Source organism: Saccopteryx leptura, chromosome 1 (assembly GCF_036850995.1).
Source record: "Saccopteryx leptura isolate mSacLep1 chromosome 1, mSacLep1_pri_phased_curated, whole genome shotgun sequence".
Lineage (NCBI taxonomy): Eukaryota > Metazoa > Chordata > Mammalia > Chiroptera > Emballonuridae > Saccopteryx > Saccopteryx leptura.
This window is the reverse complement of record NC_089503.1, coordinates 59322849-59339259: the sequence shown is the minus strand read 5'-3', so window position 1 is coordinate 59339259 and position 16411 is coordinate 59322849. Positions and strand designations below refer to the sequence as shown.

General features: G+C 36.5%; 1 protein-coding gene across 5 annotated transcripts in view; it reads left to right on the top strand.

Annotated features, from left to right (window-relative positions):
• The window catches only part of C2CD3 (C2 domain containing 3 centriole elongation regulator), a 161347-nt gene that overhangs the window by 23885 nt on the left and 121051 nt on the right, over positions 1-16411 (top strand). For 4 of the 5 annotated variants that reach the window (XM_066368089.1, XM_066368074.1, XM_066368097.1 and 1 more), the window contains 2 exons: positions 8863-8995; positions 10006-10131. In XM_066368089.1, the coding sequence (XP_066224186.1) occupies positions 8863-8995; positions 10006-10131 (259 nt within the window). The remainder of the gene's footprint in view (positions 1-8862; positions 8996-10005; positions 10132-16411) is intronic. The other variant, XM_066368080.1, reaches the window with a different exon arrangement.

The window sequence follows — 16411 nt, the reverse complement described above, 5'->3', positions numbered from 1 at the left end:
TAACTTTAACAGGATGACATTGATCAATAAGAGCACATACGTTACAGGTGAACATTTCTATAGCATTTGAACTGTTGATTATGTTGTATACCCATCACCCAAAGTCAAATCATTTTCCGTCACCATATATTTTTTGTTCTTTACACCCTTCCCCTTACCTCTTCCCCCCACCCTATTCACTCAAGTTCCCTTCCTCCTCCTCTACATTCCCTTCCCCCTGGTAACCACTGCACTTTTATCTATGTCCATGAGTTTCAGTTTTATATTCCACTTATGTATGAAATCATACAGTTCTTAGCTTTTTCTGATTTACTTGTATCCCTGAGTATAATGTTCTCAAGGTCCATCCATGTTGTCATAAATGTCACTGTGTCATCATTTCTTATGGCTGAGTAGTATTCCACTGTATATATGTGCCACATCTTTTTTATTCAATCCTCTATCAAGGGACACTGGTTGTTTCCATGTCTTAGCCACTATGAATAATGCTTCAATGAACATGATGGTGCATGTGTCTTTATGTACCAATGTTTTTGAGTTTTTAGGGTAGATACCGGTAGAGCGATTGCTGGGTCATATGGTAATTCTATTAATTGTTTGAGGAGCCACCATACTTTCTTCCATAATGGATGTATGTACTAATTTGCATTCCCACCAACAGTTAATGAGGGTTCCTTTTTCTCCAAAGCTTCTTCAACACTTATTATTATTTGTCTTGTTGATAATAGCCAATCTAACTGATGTGATGTAGTATCATAGTAGTTTTGATTTGCATTTCTCGAATAGCTAGTGAAGATGAGCATATTTCCATATAGCTGTTGACCTTTTGTATGTCCTCTTGGGAAAAGTGTTCAGGTCCTCTCCCCATTTTCTAATTGAATTGTTTGTTTGTTGCTGAACTTTGTGAGTTCTTTATATATTTTGGATATTAATCCCTTATCAAAGCTATTGTTTGCACATATCATCTCCCATTTAGTTGGCTGTTTTGTTGTCAGTTTCTTTTGCTGTGCAGAAACTTTTTAGTTTGATATAGTCCCATTCCTTTAATTTTGCCTTTACTTCCCTTGCCTTAGGGTCAAATTCATGAATTGTTCTCTACGGCCAAGGTCCATGAGTTTAGTACCTATGTTTCCTTCTATGTTATTTATTGTTTCAGATCTTATGTTTGGGTCTTTGATCCATTTTGAATTAACTTTTGTGCAGGGATACAGACTGTAATCAAGTCTTTTCATTCTTCTGCATGTAGCTTTCCAATTTTCCCAGCACCATTTATTGAAGAGGCTTTCTTTTTTCCATTGTGTTTTCTTGGTTTCTTTGTTGAAGATGATTTATTCACATATATGTGTTTTATTTCTGGGCTCTCAATTCTGTTTTATTGGTTTGTCTGTTTTTCTGCGAATACCAGGCTGTTTTGATTATCGTGGCACTATAGTATAATTTGAAGTCAGGTAGTGTAATACCTCCAGCTTCATTCTATTTCCTCCAGATTGCTTTGGCTATTCATGGTTTTTTATGGTTCTGTACAAACCTGGTGGTTTTTTGTTTTATTTCTTTAAAAAGATCATTGGGATTTTGATGGGGATTGCATCAAATGTGTATATTGCTTTGGATAATATGGCCATTTTAAATGTGTTGATTCTTCCAGTCCATGAACATGGAATGGTTTTTCATTTAATTGTGTCTTTTTTAATTTCTTTCAATAATGGTTTGTAGTTTTTGGTATATAGGTCCTTCATATCCTTTGTTAAGTTTATTTGTAGGCATTTTTGTTGTTGTTGTTCTTGTTGTAATTGTAAAGGAATTGTTTTTTTTTTAGTTCATTTTTCAAAGTTTCATCATTGGCATATAGGAAAGCAATAGACTTTTGTATGTTGATTTTGTATCCTGGAACTTTACTGTATTAGTTTATTGTTTCTAATAGTTTTTTGGTGGAGTCTTTGGGGTCTTCTCTATACAGAATCAAGTCATCTGCAAAAAGTGATACCGTTACTTCTTCTTTCCCAATATTAATTCCTTTTATTTTTTTCTCTTGCCAGATTGCTCTGGCTAAAACTTCCAGAACTATGTTGAATAAGAGTGAAGAGAGTTGGCAGCCATGTTTTGTTCCTGATTTTAGAGGAAAAGTCTTCATTTTTTCACCATTTAATATAATATTAGTTAATAGTTTGTCATATATGACCTTTATTATATCAAGGTACTTTGCTTCTATTCCAATTTTATTTATTTATTTTCTTTGACAGAGACAGAGTCAGAGAGAGGGACAGACAGGGACAGACCGACAGGAAAGGAGAGAGATGAAAAGCATCAATTCTTCGATGCAGCTCGTTAGTTGTTCAGTGATTGCTCTTTCACATGTGCCTTGACCGGGGGGCTACAGCAGAGCAAGTGACCCCTTCCTTGCTCAAGCCAGTGACCTTGGGCTCAAGCCAGCGACCATGGGTGTCATGTCTGTGATCCCACACTCAAGCCGGATGAGCTCGCGCGCAAGCCAGCAACCTGAGGGTTTCGAACCTGGGTCCTCTGCATCCCAGTCTGACGCTCCATCCACTGCACCACCACCTGGTCAGGCTATTCTAATTTTATTAAGTGTTTTAAACATAAAGGGATGTTGTATCTTATCGAATGCCATTTCTGCCTCTATTGATAAAATCATATGAGTTTTATTCTTTGTTTTGTTGATGTGGTATATATCACATTGATCAATTTCCTTATGTTGAACCATCCTTATTCTCCTGGAATGAATCCCACTTGATTGTGATGTATTATTTTTTTAATGTATTATATTTGGCTAATATTTTGTTTAGAATTTTTGTATCTGTATTCATTAGAGATATTGGTCTGTGGTTTTCTTTTTTTGTGTTGCCCTTGCCAGGTTTTAGTATGAGAGTTGTTTTGTCCTCATAAAATGTGTCAGGGTGTATTGCTTCATCTATTTTTTGGAAGACTTTGAGGATAGGTACCAAATCTACTTTGAATGTTTGATAGAATTCCCTTGTCATATTGTGGTTCACTTTTCGCGGTCTCACTGTATCGCGGATTTTTAAATTGTATATATCTAATTTTGTGTTGCAGGTTTTTTGCTATATTGCAAGATTTTGTGGTATATGGGCATTTTTATATATTATTTTAATTTTTGTGGTAAAATAAGCCCTTTCTAGCCTAAAAAATGAAAACAATATAAAAAATATAAAGTATGTTAATTAAAACATACTAATAGTAGCCTGACCTGTGGTGGCGCAGTGGATAAAGCTTCGACCTGGAAATGCTGAGGTCGCCGGTTCGAAACCCTGGGCTTGCTTGGTCAAGGCACATATGGGAGTTTATGCTTCCAGCTCCTCCCCCCCTTCTCTCTCTCTGTCTCTCCTCTCTCTCCCTCTCCTCTCTAAAATGAATAAATAAATAAAAAGATTAAAAAAACATACTAAAAGTATATTAAATCAAAATAACACCTTAAAATATGTATAAATAATAAAATAAATATAAGGTCGCTACTTTGCGGATTTTCACCTATCACCAGAGGTTCTGGAACCTAACCGCCACGATAGACAAGGTACCACTGTATAGCCATCTGGTTTTTGACTTTTGTTTTGGGGAGGTTTTTGATTGTTGTTTCTATTTCCTCCCTGCTTATAGGTCTATTTAGGTTTTGCACTTTGTGACTTAGTCTAGGAAGATTGTATGGTTCTAGGAATTGATCCATTTCCTTTAGGTTGGTGGCATATAATCTTTCATAATATTCTACTATTATCTTTTGTATATCTATGATTTCTGTGGTAATTTATCCTCTTTCATTTCAGATTTTATTTATATTTTTATATGAGTCCTTCCTCTTTTTTCTTTTGTGAGTCTGGCCACTGGTTTCTTAATTTTATTTATCTTTTTGAAGAACCAGCTCTTTGTTATATTAATTTTTTCTATAGTTTTTTTGTTTTCTATTTCATTTGGTTCTGCTCTAATTTTTACTGTTTCCTTTCTTCTGCTGACTTTGGGTTGCCTTTTTTCTTTTTTTAGTTCCTTAAGGTGTGATGTTAGGTTGTTTACTTGGGATCTCTCTTGTTTCTTGATATAAGCCTGTAATGATAGAAACTTCCCTCTTATTACTGCATTTGCTGCATCCCAAACATTTTAATATGTCGTGTTGTCATTTTCATTTTCTGTATATATCTTTTGATCTCTGCTTTTATTTCTTCTTTGACCCAGTCATCTTTTAGAAGTATGCTGTTTAATTTCTACATTTTTGTGGGTTTCTTTAGTTCAGTTTTATAGTTGAATTCTAATTTCAAAACTTTATCATCAGAAAATATGCTTGGTATAATTTCAGTCTTCCTGATATTGTTAATGTTAGTTTTGTGGCCCAACATATGGTCTATCCTTGAGAATGTTCCCTGCACACTAGAGAAGAATGTACATATAATCTGATGTTTTGGGGTGAAATGTCCTATAAACGTCTATTATGTCCATTTGGTACAGAGTGTCATTTAAGGCCAATATTTCTCTATTGATTTTTCTGTTTGGATGATCTATCTAAAGCCATCAATGATGTGTTGAAATCTCCAAGTTTGATTGTGTTTTTGTCTGCTTCTATTTTTGATCAATTAGTAGATGTAATATATTTTGGTGCTCCCTGGTTCGGTGCAAATATATTAAGAAGTGTTATGTCTTTGATACAGTGTCCTCTTTATCATTATGAAATGTCCATCTTTGTCTCTGGTAACAATTGTCTTGAAGTCAGCATTGTCAGATATGAGTATGGCTATACCTGCTTTTCTTTGGATATTATTTGCTTGGAGAATCATTTTCCAACCTTTCACTTTGAATCTACTTTTGTCCTTGCAGCTTAGATGTGTCTCTTGGAGGCAGAATATGGTTGGGTTTTGCTTTTTGATCCAGTCTACTACTCTGTGCCTCTTTATTGGTGAGTTCAGTCCATTTACATTTAGGGTAATTATTGATACTTGAGAATTTCCTATAGCCATTTCATGTTTTGTTTTCTGGTAACTCTGTGTCTTGTTTGGTTCTTCTCTTTTGTGTTTCTGTCAGTTGTTTTTGCTTGGTGGTATTCTATACTTCTTTACCGTTTCTTCTTTTTTAAGCTTTGTGTTTCTGTAGTGGCTTTTTTGTGGGTAGTTACCATTAGATTAAGAAAAAAAATGTACCTATGTACAAGAGTCCTTTGTCATATGTGCTTCTGCACTCCATCTTCCTCTGCTACTGCAATCTTTATCCCCTCCCCTTTTCTTTTATTGTTGTCACAGATTATCCTTGTTTTTATTGTGACCTTGTTGGAGCTTTGCCTTGTAGTTTTGGTTTGTTTTGTTCTTTGTTTTTGGTCAAATAACCCCTTTGAATATTTCCTGCAGTGGGTGTTTTCTGGTGATAAATTCCCTCAGCTTCTATATGTCTGCAAAAGTTTTTATTTCTCCTTCATATTTGAAGGATAACTTTGATGGATATAGTATTCTTGGCTGGTTAATTCCTCTCTTTCAGTACCTTGAATGTTTGGGTCCACTCTCTTCTGGCTTATAGAGTTTCTGCTGAGAAGTCTGATGATAACTTAATGGGCTTTCCTTTATATGCTATGTTCTTCTTTTTCATAGTTTCCTTGAGGATTCTTTGTCATTGATTTTTGATAATTTTATTACAATGTGCCTTGGAGTAAGTCTGTTAGGGTTGTGGTAACTCAGTGTTTGCTTCTTGAATTCGAGGCTCTGACTCTTTCCATAGGCTTCAGAAATTCTTATCACTTATTTTTTTCTTTTTTTTCCTCTTTTTTACACTTATTTTTTTAATAGACTCTCCATTCCCTTCTCCTTCTCTCTCTTCTTCTTCTCGTATACCCATTATTCTTATATTGCTCTTTCTGATGGATTCACACAATTCTTGTAGCACTCTCTCATTTTTTTAAATTTGTGAGTCTCCTCTTCTGTCTGTAGCATCTGTAGTTGCCTACTTTTTTTTTTTTTTTAGTTGCCTACTTTTAATGTTACTGATTCTTTCCTCCATCTGGCTTGTTCTGTTACCTAAACTTGCTACCTCAGTCTTCAGTTCATGTATTGAGTTCTTCATCTCTGTTTTTAAAATTTCAATCTCCTTGGTGAGGTATTTATTTTGTTCATCAGTTTGTTTTTTGAGCTTATTAAGTTGCCTGTTGGTGTCTTCTCACATCTCATTGAGTATTTTCAGAATTTCAATTTTGAATTCTGTATCATTTAACTCCCAAGGTTTCCCTGTGATTGAGATTTTTTTGTCTGGAGATTTTTTATTTTATTTGAATTACATCTCTGTCTTGTATAGCCATGCTGTTTGATTTCTTCTTCTTTGAAGTCATTTGAGAGTAGTATTAAGAACCCTAACAGAAGAAACAGCTAAAAAAAATGAAAAATTAAGAAGAATACAATAATAAATGTAACAATTTAAAAACTGACAACAAGTAAAGAAGAATAACCACAGGAAAGAAGATCAAAAGCAAAGAAAAAAGTCAAAAACAAAACATGCACAGAAATATAAGAATAAAAAATATAGAAATTAAAGAAAATGAAATTCAAAAGAGAAAGAATAAGAAATAAAAGAAAAAAGTGGAAACAAAAGAACAAGTAAATTTTGGTTTTGAGAGGTTTCTTCAAGTAGGTGTCACTGTGTTTCAACTTTTAGCTCTGTGAAGTTCCTGGGCTCTCTTCTACTGAGATGTTGCTGTAGCAATGATATAGGTGGGGCCACAGTCCCATTGGTCTGTGGGGCTTGTTTTGAGGGCTTTGCAGCTTTGGCCTTATGGCTTTGGCTTTACAGCTTCATCTCTCCGGCTTTACAGCTCTAGCAATGGCAATTTCAGGCTTCTGGACACTCTTTTCCACATCTCAACAGACCTGGGGACTGGACTTGGAGTACCTCTGTCCTTCAAGGGAGAGAGTGGCTCTGGAGAGTGAGCTGTGAAGTTTTTCTCTGCTACTCTTCGTACTACGAGAAGAGGGAGGCAGGAACTGGGAGGCTGGGGGGGGGGCACACTTTAGCTTTCTCTGTCTCTGCCAAGTGCAGGCTTCAGGCAGACCATGGGAACATTGACAGGGACCCCATGCTCTGGCTGCTTTGATTTATCTCCCCTTCTGCCCCCATCTTACCACTCCTCCCAGCAGAAGGAGATCCAGTCACTCTGGGTTTTCTTCTCTGTACCCCTCAGACAAAAATTCAGACAGCCTGAGCTTCCTTCCTTCCCATAGTCCAGTAGAGAAAAAAACCCCAGTCACTCCAGGTTTGTCTCCTCTCCAAAGCCCACCATGAATGCCTTTTATCTTCTGTTCCCTTTTTTACCCTGTCCCACCTTTAGTCCATTCAGTGCATGGATCTTTCAGGTGTGCCTGCAAGTCCAGCTGGAGTTCTTTTGCTGTATTATAGTTGTTCAATTTGTTGAAATTTTAAGGAGAGAGAGCAGGAGTATCTCTCATGCTGTCATTACTCTGACATCATCCTCTATTTCTCCTGTTTGCACTATTTCGTAGCATATTTAAAGTGTGCTAGTAAGTCTATATAGCACTATGTTAAAAAACAGTATATATTAAAAAATACTTTATTGCTGTAAAATACTATCATCTAATCCTTCATGGAGTTAAAATCTTTTTGCTAGTGGAGGGTCTTGCCTCAATGTTGATGGCTGCTGACTGATCAGAGTGTTGGTTGCTGAAAGGGATGGGGTGGCTATGGCAATTTTTTAAAATAAGACAACAATGAAATTTGCTGCATCAGTTGACTCTTTCTTTCACTTGAATGGTTAGAGGCCATTATAGGGTTATTAATTGGCCTAATTTCAATATTATTGTCTCCAGGAATAGGAATGCCCAAGGATATGGAGAGAGATAGGGGAACGACCAGTAGATGAAACATACACCACGTTTATTGATTAAGTTCAGCATCTTATATGGGTGTGGTTCATGGTACCCTAAAACAATTACAATAGTAACATCAAAGATCATTGATCACAGATCATCATAACAAATGTAATAGTAATGAAAAAGTTGAAATACTGTTGGAATTACCAAATGTGACAGACACAAAGTGAGCAAATGCTGTTAAAAGAATGGCACTGATAGACTTGCTCAACACAGGCTTCCCACAAACCTTCAATTGTACAAAACATAGTATCTGTACAACACAATAAAGTGCAGTAAAGTGAGGTATGTTTATATAAGGAATATATAGAAATGGTAACAATCAGCATGCTTCAGTATGGCATTAATGGGTCTATCAGTTTCCTGTTGCTGCATAACAAATTACCACAAACATGGTGGCTTAAAGCAACACCCATTTATCAGCTCACTGTTCTGAGCATCAGAAATACAATGAGGTATATATAGTTGGTCCTCTTGTTAGGGTCCCACAGGCTAAAATCAAGGTATCAGCCAAGCTAAATTCTCTTTTGGATGCTGTGAGGAAAAAGTCTTCCAAGGTCATTCTTGTTGACAGAATTCTGTTCCTTATGGTTGTATGACTGAGGTCCTGTTTCCTTGCTGGCTGTCAGCCAGGGACCATGGTCAGCTTCTAGAGACTGTCTGCATTGTTTATGCCACATGGCTCCTTCCATCTTTAAAATAGCAATGATACTTTAAGTCCTTCACATGCTTCAAACCTCTGACTTGTATCCTGCAAGCAGCCAGAGAAAACTTTGTTTTTAAAAGGTTTGTGCCCGCCACTAATCTCCCTATCTTAAGGTTGACTGATTTGGAACCATAATATCTGCAAAATCCCTTCAGAGCAATACCTAGATGAGTGTTTGAATCACTGGGAGAAAATATGTGTACACAAAAGTGCTGAATATTGCAACTATTTCTTCTGGGTTTTATATTTTCTGTGTTCTGCTTTTGCCCTCCTCAGCTCTGTTGGAACAAGGCAATAAACTACGTAATGCCATGGTGGTTTCTGTGATGAAATCAAGCCCAGATACTAGCATGTTGCTGGACGAAGTTCATCCTCCTGTGAAGGAAGATTTTCTTGGAGGATCAGTACAGTAAGTTACAGGATAAACATGAACCTCAGTAGTTTATTTCATGAGAGTTGCTAACATGTTTTTGTCAAGTTATGAACTAAATAATTTTGGAAGTGTTCAGCAAACAATTCTTACTGTGGCGGAAAAGAAGCCTAAGCTAAAAGTTAAGATACTCAAAATCTAGAATTAATGTTGGCACTTACTACATCTGTAAATAGCTAAATTCTTTGCTCTCTCTGAACCAGCATGCTTATACAATATATTAAAATGGAACTCTTCTCTCCTTCCTCTCATACAGAAATGAGATTCTAATGTAAGAATGGGCTTTGTAAATTGTGAAGTTTTATGTATATTTAAGGTAGATAGGTCTAATGTATGTTAAATTTTCCCTGTTGAACCATCTTTTAGCTCACTTCTCTGCTGAAAACATACTCTTTTTATTTTTTTAATTGATTTGAGAGAAAGAGAGACTTTGATTTGTTGTACTACCTATTTTTTTAATATTCTGTTTTTGTTTTTACAAAGACAGAGAGAGAGTCAGAGAGAGAGATAGATAGGGACAGACAGGAATGGAGAGAGATGAGAAGCATCAATCATCAGTTTTTCGTTGCGACACCTTAGTTGTTCATTGATTGCTTTCTCATATGTGCCTTGACCGTGGGCCTTCAGCAGTCCAAGGAACCCCTTGCTCGAGCCAGTGACCTTGGGTACAAGCTGGTGAGCTTTTACTCAAACCAAATGAGCCCACACTCAAGCTTGCGACCTCGGGGTTCGAACCTGGGTCTTCCCCATCCCAGTCCAACGCTCTATCCACTGCGCCACCGCTTGGTCAGGCTGTCCTGTCCTACCTATTTATGCATTTATTGGTTGATTCTTGTATGTGCCCTGATCGGGGTTCATACCCACAATCTTGGTATATCAGGATGATGTTCTAACCAACTGAGCTAGTCAGCCAGGGCTTAGGTCAGTTAATTCTAATTTAGATTTTTTTCTGTATGTCAGTCACTCAAAAGTATTTTTCCACACCTTAGAATCAAAGCCTTGTCTAAAAATCAATTTAAAGACCACAATGAAGATCACCTCCCTCCGACTGAGAATGAATTTTGGAAACAAGACACCAAAGCTGATACCAGAGCTATACAGCTGCTATTGGGCAGGTAAGAGCTCTTAACTAGCTTTCTTTGTTTTAAGTTCTTCCTCCAATTCATGGTGTACATTGTTCATAGATTTATCTTCATAAAGTTGTACTTTCTTAGAAAAACTGAGACATTCTCTTGCTTACTGTGGCACACTAAGTAAAAATCATTATGCATTACCCACTAATTAAAAATCCAGTCTTTAGCCTTTTATTCTTACCCTTACCTACAGAATGATCTCTAGTCCACCTTTTCAATCTTATCTCCTAACTCTGTTTCAACACCAGTATTAGCAGGGTATAATGAAATGAGCATGGATTTTACAGAGTTGAAATTAGATGCTGTCTCTTATTATCTATGTGGCTTGCACTGTTTGATGGGAAAAAATAAATAATAGGGTTCCAGTTGGAAAGAAAGAAGTAAAGGTATCTCTAGTCACAGATGACACGATCTGGTATGTAGAACATCCTAGAGAATAAAAAACAGAAGATTACAGGATAGCCTGATCAGGCGGTGGCGCAGTGGATAGAGCATCGGACTAGGATGCAGAGGACCCAGGTTCGAGACCCTGAGGTCACCAACTTGAGCGTAGGCTCATCTGATTTGAGCAAGGCTCACCAGCTTGAGCCCAAGGTCACTGGCTTGAGCAAGGGTCACTCAGTCTGCTTTAGCCCCCCAGTCAAGGCACATATGAAAAATCAATCAATGAACAACTAAGGAGCTGCAAGAAAGAATTGATATTTCTCATCTCTCTCCCTTCCTGTCTGTCTGTCCCTATCTGTCCCTCTCTCTGACTCTCCTATCTCTGCCACAAAAAAAAAAAAAAAAAAAAAAAAAAGATTACAGGATATAAGATCAATATACAAAAATCAGTTGTATTTTTATATACTTGTGATGGATAGCCCAAAAATGAAATTAAGAAATAATTTATTGGCCTGACTGGTGGTGGCACAGTGGATAGAACATTGACCTGGGACCAAAGGTCCCAGGTTCAAAATCCTAAGGTTTCCAGCTTGAATGTGAGGTCTCTAGCTTAAGCATTGGATCGTTAAAATGATCTCATGGTTGCTGGCTTGAGCCAGGGGTCACTGGTTCAGCTGGAGCCACCTGATCAAGGCACATATGAGAAGTAGTCAATGAACAACTAAAAAGTGACACAACTACAAATTAATGCTTCTCATCTCTCTCCCTTCCTGTCTCTTTCTAAAAAAAAAAAAAAAGACTATTTACATTGATAAGAATAAAACTTAGGAATAAATGTAACAAAAGTACAAAACATAAACTCTGAAAACTGCCAAACACTGTTGAAAGAAATTTAATAGATCTAAAAATTAGGGGAGAAATCTCATGTTTCTGATTCAGTGTAATCCTTGTCAGAATCATGGCTGACTTCTTTGTGGAAATTGACAGGCTGATTTCCAAAATTCCTATGAAATTGCAAGGGACCCAGAACAGTCTAAACCAAGGGTAGTCAACTTTTTATACCTACCACCCACTTTTGTATTTCTGTAGTAAAATTTTCTAACCGCCCACCGGTTCCACAGTAATGGTGATTTATAAAGTAGGGAAGTAACTTTACTTTATAAAATTTATAAAGCAGAGTTACAGCAAGTTAAAGCATATAATAATAATTACTTACCAAGTACTTTATGTCGGATTTTCGCTAAGTTTGGCAGAATAAATCTTTATAAAACAACTTACTATAGTTAAATCTATCTTATTTATACTTTGGTTGCTCTGCTACTGCCCACCTGAAAGCTGGAACGCCCACTAGTGGGCAGCAGGGACCAGGTTGACTACCACTGGTCTAAACAATCGTGAAAAAGAAAAAAGGAGGAGGATTCTTCACTATTTCTAAACTTCCTACAAAGCAGGAGTAATCAAGGCAGTTTTGTACTGGCATAAGACATAAATCAATGGAATAGTCTAAAAATAAACCCATGTGTTTATGATCAATTGATATTCAATAAGGGTATCAAAACCATTCATTGAATAGTCTTTTCAACAAATGGTGCTGGAATAGCTGGGTAGCCATACATTAAAAAAGTGAAGTTGGCCTGACCTGTGGTGGTGTAGTGGATAAAGTGTCGACCTGGAAATGCTGAGGTCGCCGGTTCGAAACCCTGGGCTTGCCTAGTCAAGGCACATATGGGAATTGATGCTTCCAGCTCCTCCCCCCTTCTCTCTCTCTGTCTCTCCTCTCTCTCTCTCTCTCTTTCTCTCTCTCTCCCTCTCCTCTCTAAAATGAATAAATAACAAATTAAAAAAAAAGTGAAGTTGGACTCATACCTTAAATCATGTACAAAAATTAACTCAAAATGGATTAAATAGCTAAACAGAAGAGCTAAAACTCTAAAGCACTTAGAATAAAACATAGAGGTAGATCTTTATGGCCTTGGATTTGGGAAAGGATTCTTAGATATGACAGCAAAAACACAAGCAACAACAACAAAAGAATAAATAAATTAGATTCATCAAAATTTTAAATGTTTCTTCTCCAAAGAATAGCAAAAAAACACCTGCAGAATGAGAGAAAATATTTATAAATCTTATATCTGATAAAAGACTCATCTCTAGTATATATAAAGAACTCATACGCCTGACCAGGCGGTGGCGCAGTGGATAGAGCATCAGACTGGGATGCGGAGGACCCAGGTTCAAGACCCTGAGGTCACCAGCTTGAGCGCGAGCTCATCTGGTTTGAGCAAGGCTCACCAGCTTGAGCCCAAGGTCGCTGGCTCGAGTAAGGGGTCACTCGAAGGCCCACGGTCAAGGCACGTGTGAGAAAGCAATCAATGAACAACTAAGGTGTTGCAACGAAAAACTGATGATTGATGCTTCTCATCTCTCTCTGTTCCTGTCTGTCCCTATCTATCCCTCTATCTGACTCTCTCTCTGTTTCTGTAAAAAAAAAAAAAAAAAAAAGAACTCATACAGTTTAAGAGACAAGTAATCCAATTAATAGTATGGGTAAAGGATCTAATAGCTATTTCTCTAATCTGCATATGAAAAGATATTGACGTCATTAGTTATCAGGGACATGCAAAACAGAAATCACAATAAAATAATACTTTACATCCACTAATATGAATAGGACCAAAAGTCAGATAATAAGTGTTGGTGAGGATATGAAGATTTTGGAACCCTCACGCAGTGCTGGTCGTAGTATAAAATGGTACAACCACTTTGGAAGATAGTCTGTCAGTTCATCAAACTATTATATATAGATTTGCCATATATGACCCAGCATTTCAACTCTTACAAACCCAAGGGAAGTGAAAACATAAGGCCATGCAAAAACAGGTACATAAATTTTTATAATAACATTATTGATAATAGTTAAAATGTTTATCAGCTGATAATTGGATTTTTTAAAGTGGTATTTCCATACAATGGAGTATTATTTGGCCATAAAAAGAAGTAAAGTACTGATAACATGCTGCATTATGGATGAACCTTGAAAACATCATGCTAAATGAAAGAAACCAATCACAAAAGAGAACATATTTTGAGTCCATTTATATGAAATGTACAAAATATACAAATCTATAGAGACAGAAAGTGGATTAGTTGTTTCTTAGGGCAGGGTCTGATGTATGTTGGTAAGTAGTAATAGCTAAGAGATACATAGTTTCTTCTTGAGGTGATGAAAATGCTCTAAAATTGACTGTAGTAGTAGTTATTCACATTTGTAAATATACTGAAAATGTTGAATTGCTGACTTTAAATGGGTGAATTTTGTATAATGTGAAGTATGTCTAAATAAGGCTGTCTAAAAAAACAAAGAATTTAGCATAGCTGTGGCTAGTTTACTTGGTCGGTTAGAGTGTTGTCCCAAAATGCCAAGGTTGTGGGTTTGATCCCTAGTCAGGGCACATACAGGAAGCAACCAATGAATGCACAACCAAGCGGAAACAAATGAATGCTTCTCTCTTTGTCTTCTCTCTTTCTCTCTCTTCCTTTCCTCTCTCTGTCTCTCTAAAAGCAATCAATTTAAAAAAATCTAGCACAGTGAATGAAAAAGACACATCAAGGTACATAATAATGAATTTTCAAATTATCAGGTATAAAGAGACAATCTTAAAAGCTTCCAGAAAGGAAAAAAAGGGAAAGAAAAAGATGATATGTACAGTATCCGAAATTGTAATGACATATTCCAAAGAGTTGACCAACATGGTCACCTAAGAGGCTTCTCAGCTCTCCTATTCCCATAGATGCACCAAATGTACAGGTACACACAAAGCAATTCCTCTGAAAGAGATACAGAAAGTAAGTGAGCAATTTCTACACATCATACAGATGAGAAAATACCATCAAAATGGGTAGGAAAGGCTGAAACTCTATCTTGCAATAGTGCCATACAGTCAGGAGAGACTCCCCAACTCAGCTTCTTTTTGAACAAAGGGTTTGGAACTCACATGTAGTGCCCTGACTTAAAACTCCCACCAGAGAGAGCTTGGCTCCCAAAATATCTAGCTTTAAAAATTAATCTTGCAAGATTCAGAAGACTATAACAAGCAAAGAAATAATGTTTTTAATCCTTTATTTATTGATTTTACAGAGGGTGTTGGAGCAAGAAGTATCAGGTCATAGTTGCTTCACTTTAGTTGTTCATTGATTGCTTTTTATATGTATCTTGACCAGGCAAGACCAGGGTTTTGAACTGGCGACCTCAGCATTTCAGATCAGTGCTTTATCTACTGTGCCACCACAGGCCAGGCATGTAAGCACTCACCATGATGCCTGATAGAAATTCAGACAAGGCCACTATAAGAAAGAAAAATGACAAGCCAATATCCCTGAAGAATACAGATGTAGAAATTCTCAAGAAAATGTTAGATCAAAATTAACAATACATTAAAAGGATTATACATCATATATGTTTATTCTAGGGATTCAAGGATTGTTCAACATCTGCAAACCAATAAATGTAATACACCGTATTAACCAAATGAAGGATAAAACATTGTATCTAAATCAGTAGAGAAAAGCATTTGACAAAATTCAACACCTATTCATGATAAAACCTTTCACCAAACTGAATATAGAGGGACTGTATCTCAACATAACAAAGGCCATGTATGATAAGCCACAGCTAACATAATTATTCAGTGATGAAATGCAGAAAGCTCTTCCTGTAATATCAGGAAGAAAACAAATTCCCATTCTCACCACTTTTCTTCAACACAGTACTGGAAGTACTAGCCAGAGCAATTAGGCAAGAAAAAGAAATAAAAGGCATTGAAATTGGAAAGGAAAAAATAAAACTCTTCCTGTTTGCAGATGACATGATATTACATAGAAAATCCTAAAGTCTCCACCAAAATACTGTTAGAACTAATAAACAAATTGAGTAAAGTTGTGGTATATAAAATCAATAGACAAACCTGACCTGTGGTGGCGCAGTGGCTAAAGCATCAACCTGGAAACACTGAGGTTGCTGGTTCAAAACCCTGGCTTGCCTGGTCAAGGCACATATGGGAGTTGATGCTTCCTGCTCCTCCCCCTTCTCTCTAAAATGAATAAATAAATAAATTATAAAATCAATAGACAAAATAAGTTGTGTTTCTATATACCAACAACAGACTATCAGAAAAAGAAATTAAGAAAACAATCCATTTAAAATAGCATCATAGAGAATAAAATACTTAGGTATAAGTTTAACCAAGTAAGTAAAAGATCTATACACTGAAAACTATAAGACACTGATGAAAGAAATTGAAGAGGCCACAAATAAATGGAAAGAGATTCCATGTTCAGGGATTGGAAGAATTAACATTGTTAAACTGTCCATACTACCCAAAGCAATCTTTTTTTTTTCTTTTTAAGATTTTATTGACTTACATCTTAGTAGTTCCTTCTTATATGTTCCTTGACTGAGCAGGCCTGGGTTTTGAACCAGTGGCTGCAGCATTCCCGGTTGGCACTCTGTCCACTATATCACCACAGGTCAGGCTCACTCTTTAGTTTCAATGCAATCCCTATCAAAATTGCAATGACATCTTTTATAGAAATAGAAAACGCTAAAATTCATATGGAACTACAAACAACTCTGGATAGCTAAAGCAGCCTTGAGAAAAAACAAAGCTGGAGGCATTACACATCCTGGTTTCAAACAATATTACAAAGCTAGAGTAATCAAAGCATATGGTGTTGGCATAAAAACAGCCACATAAATGAGTGGAACATTATAGAAAGCCCTGAAAAAAACCCATGCATATAAGGTCAACTTGGTTTTTTGGGGGGGAGGAGGGGTTGAAAATCTTTGTTTTTGAAAAAATTTTTTTAACTGTTATTTCCA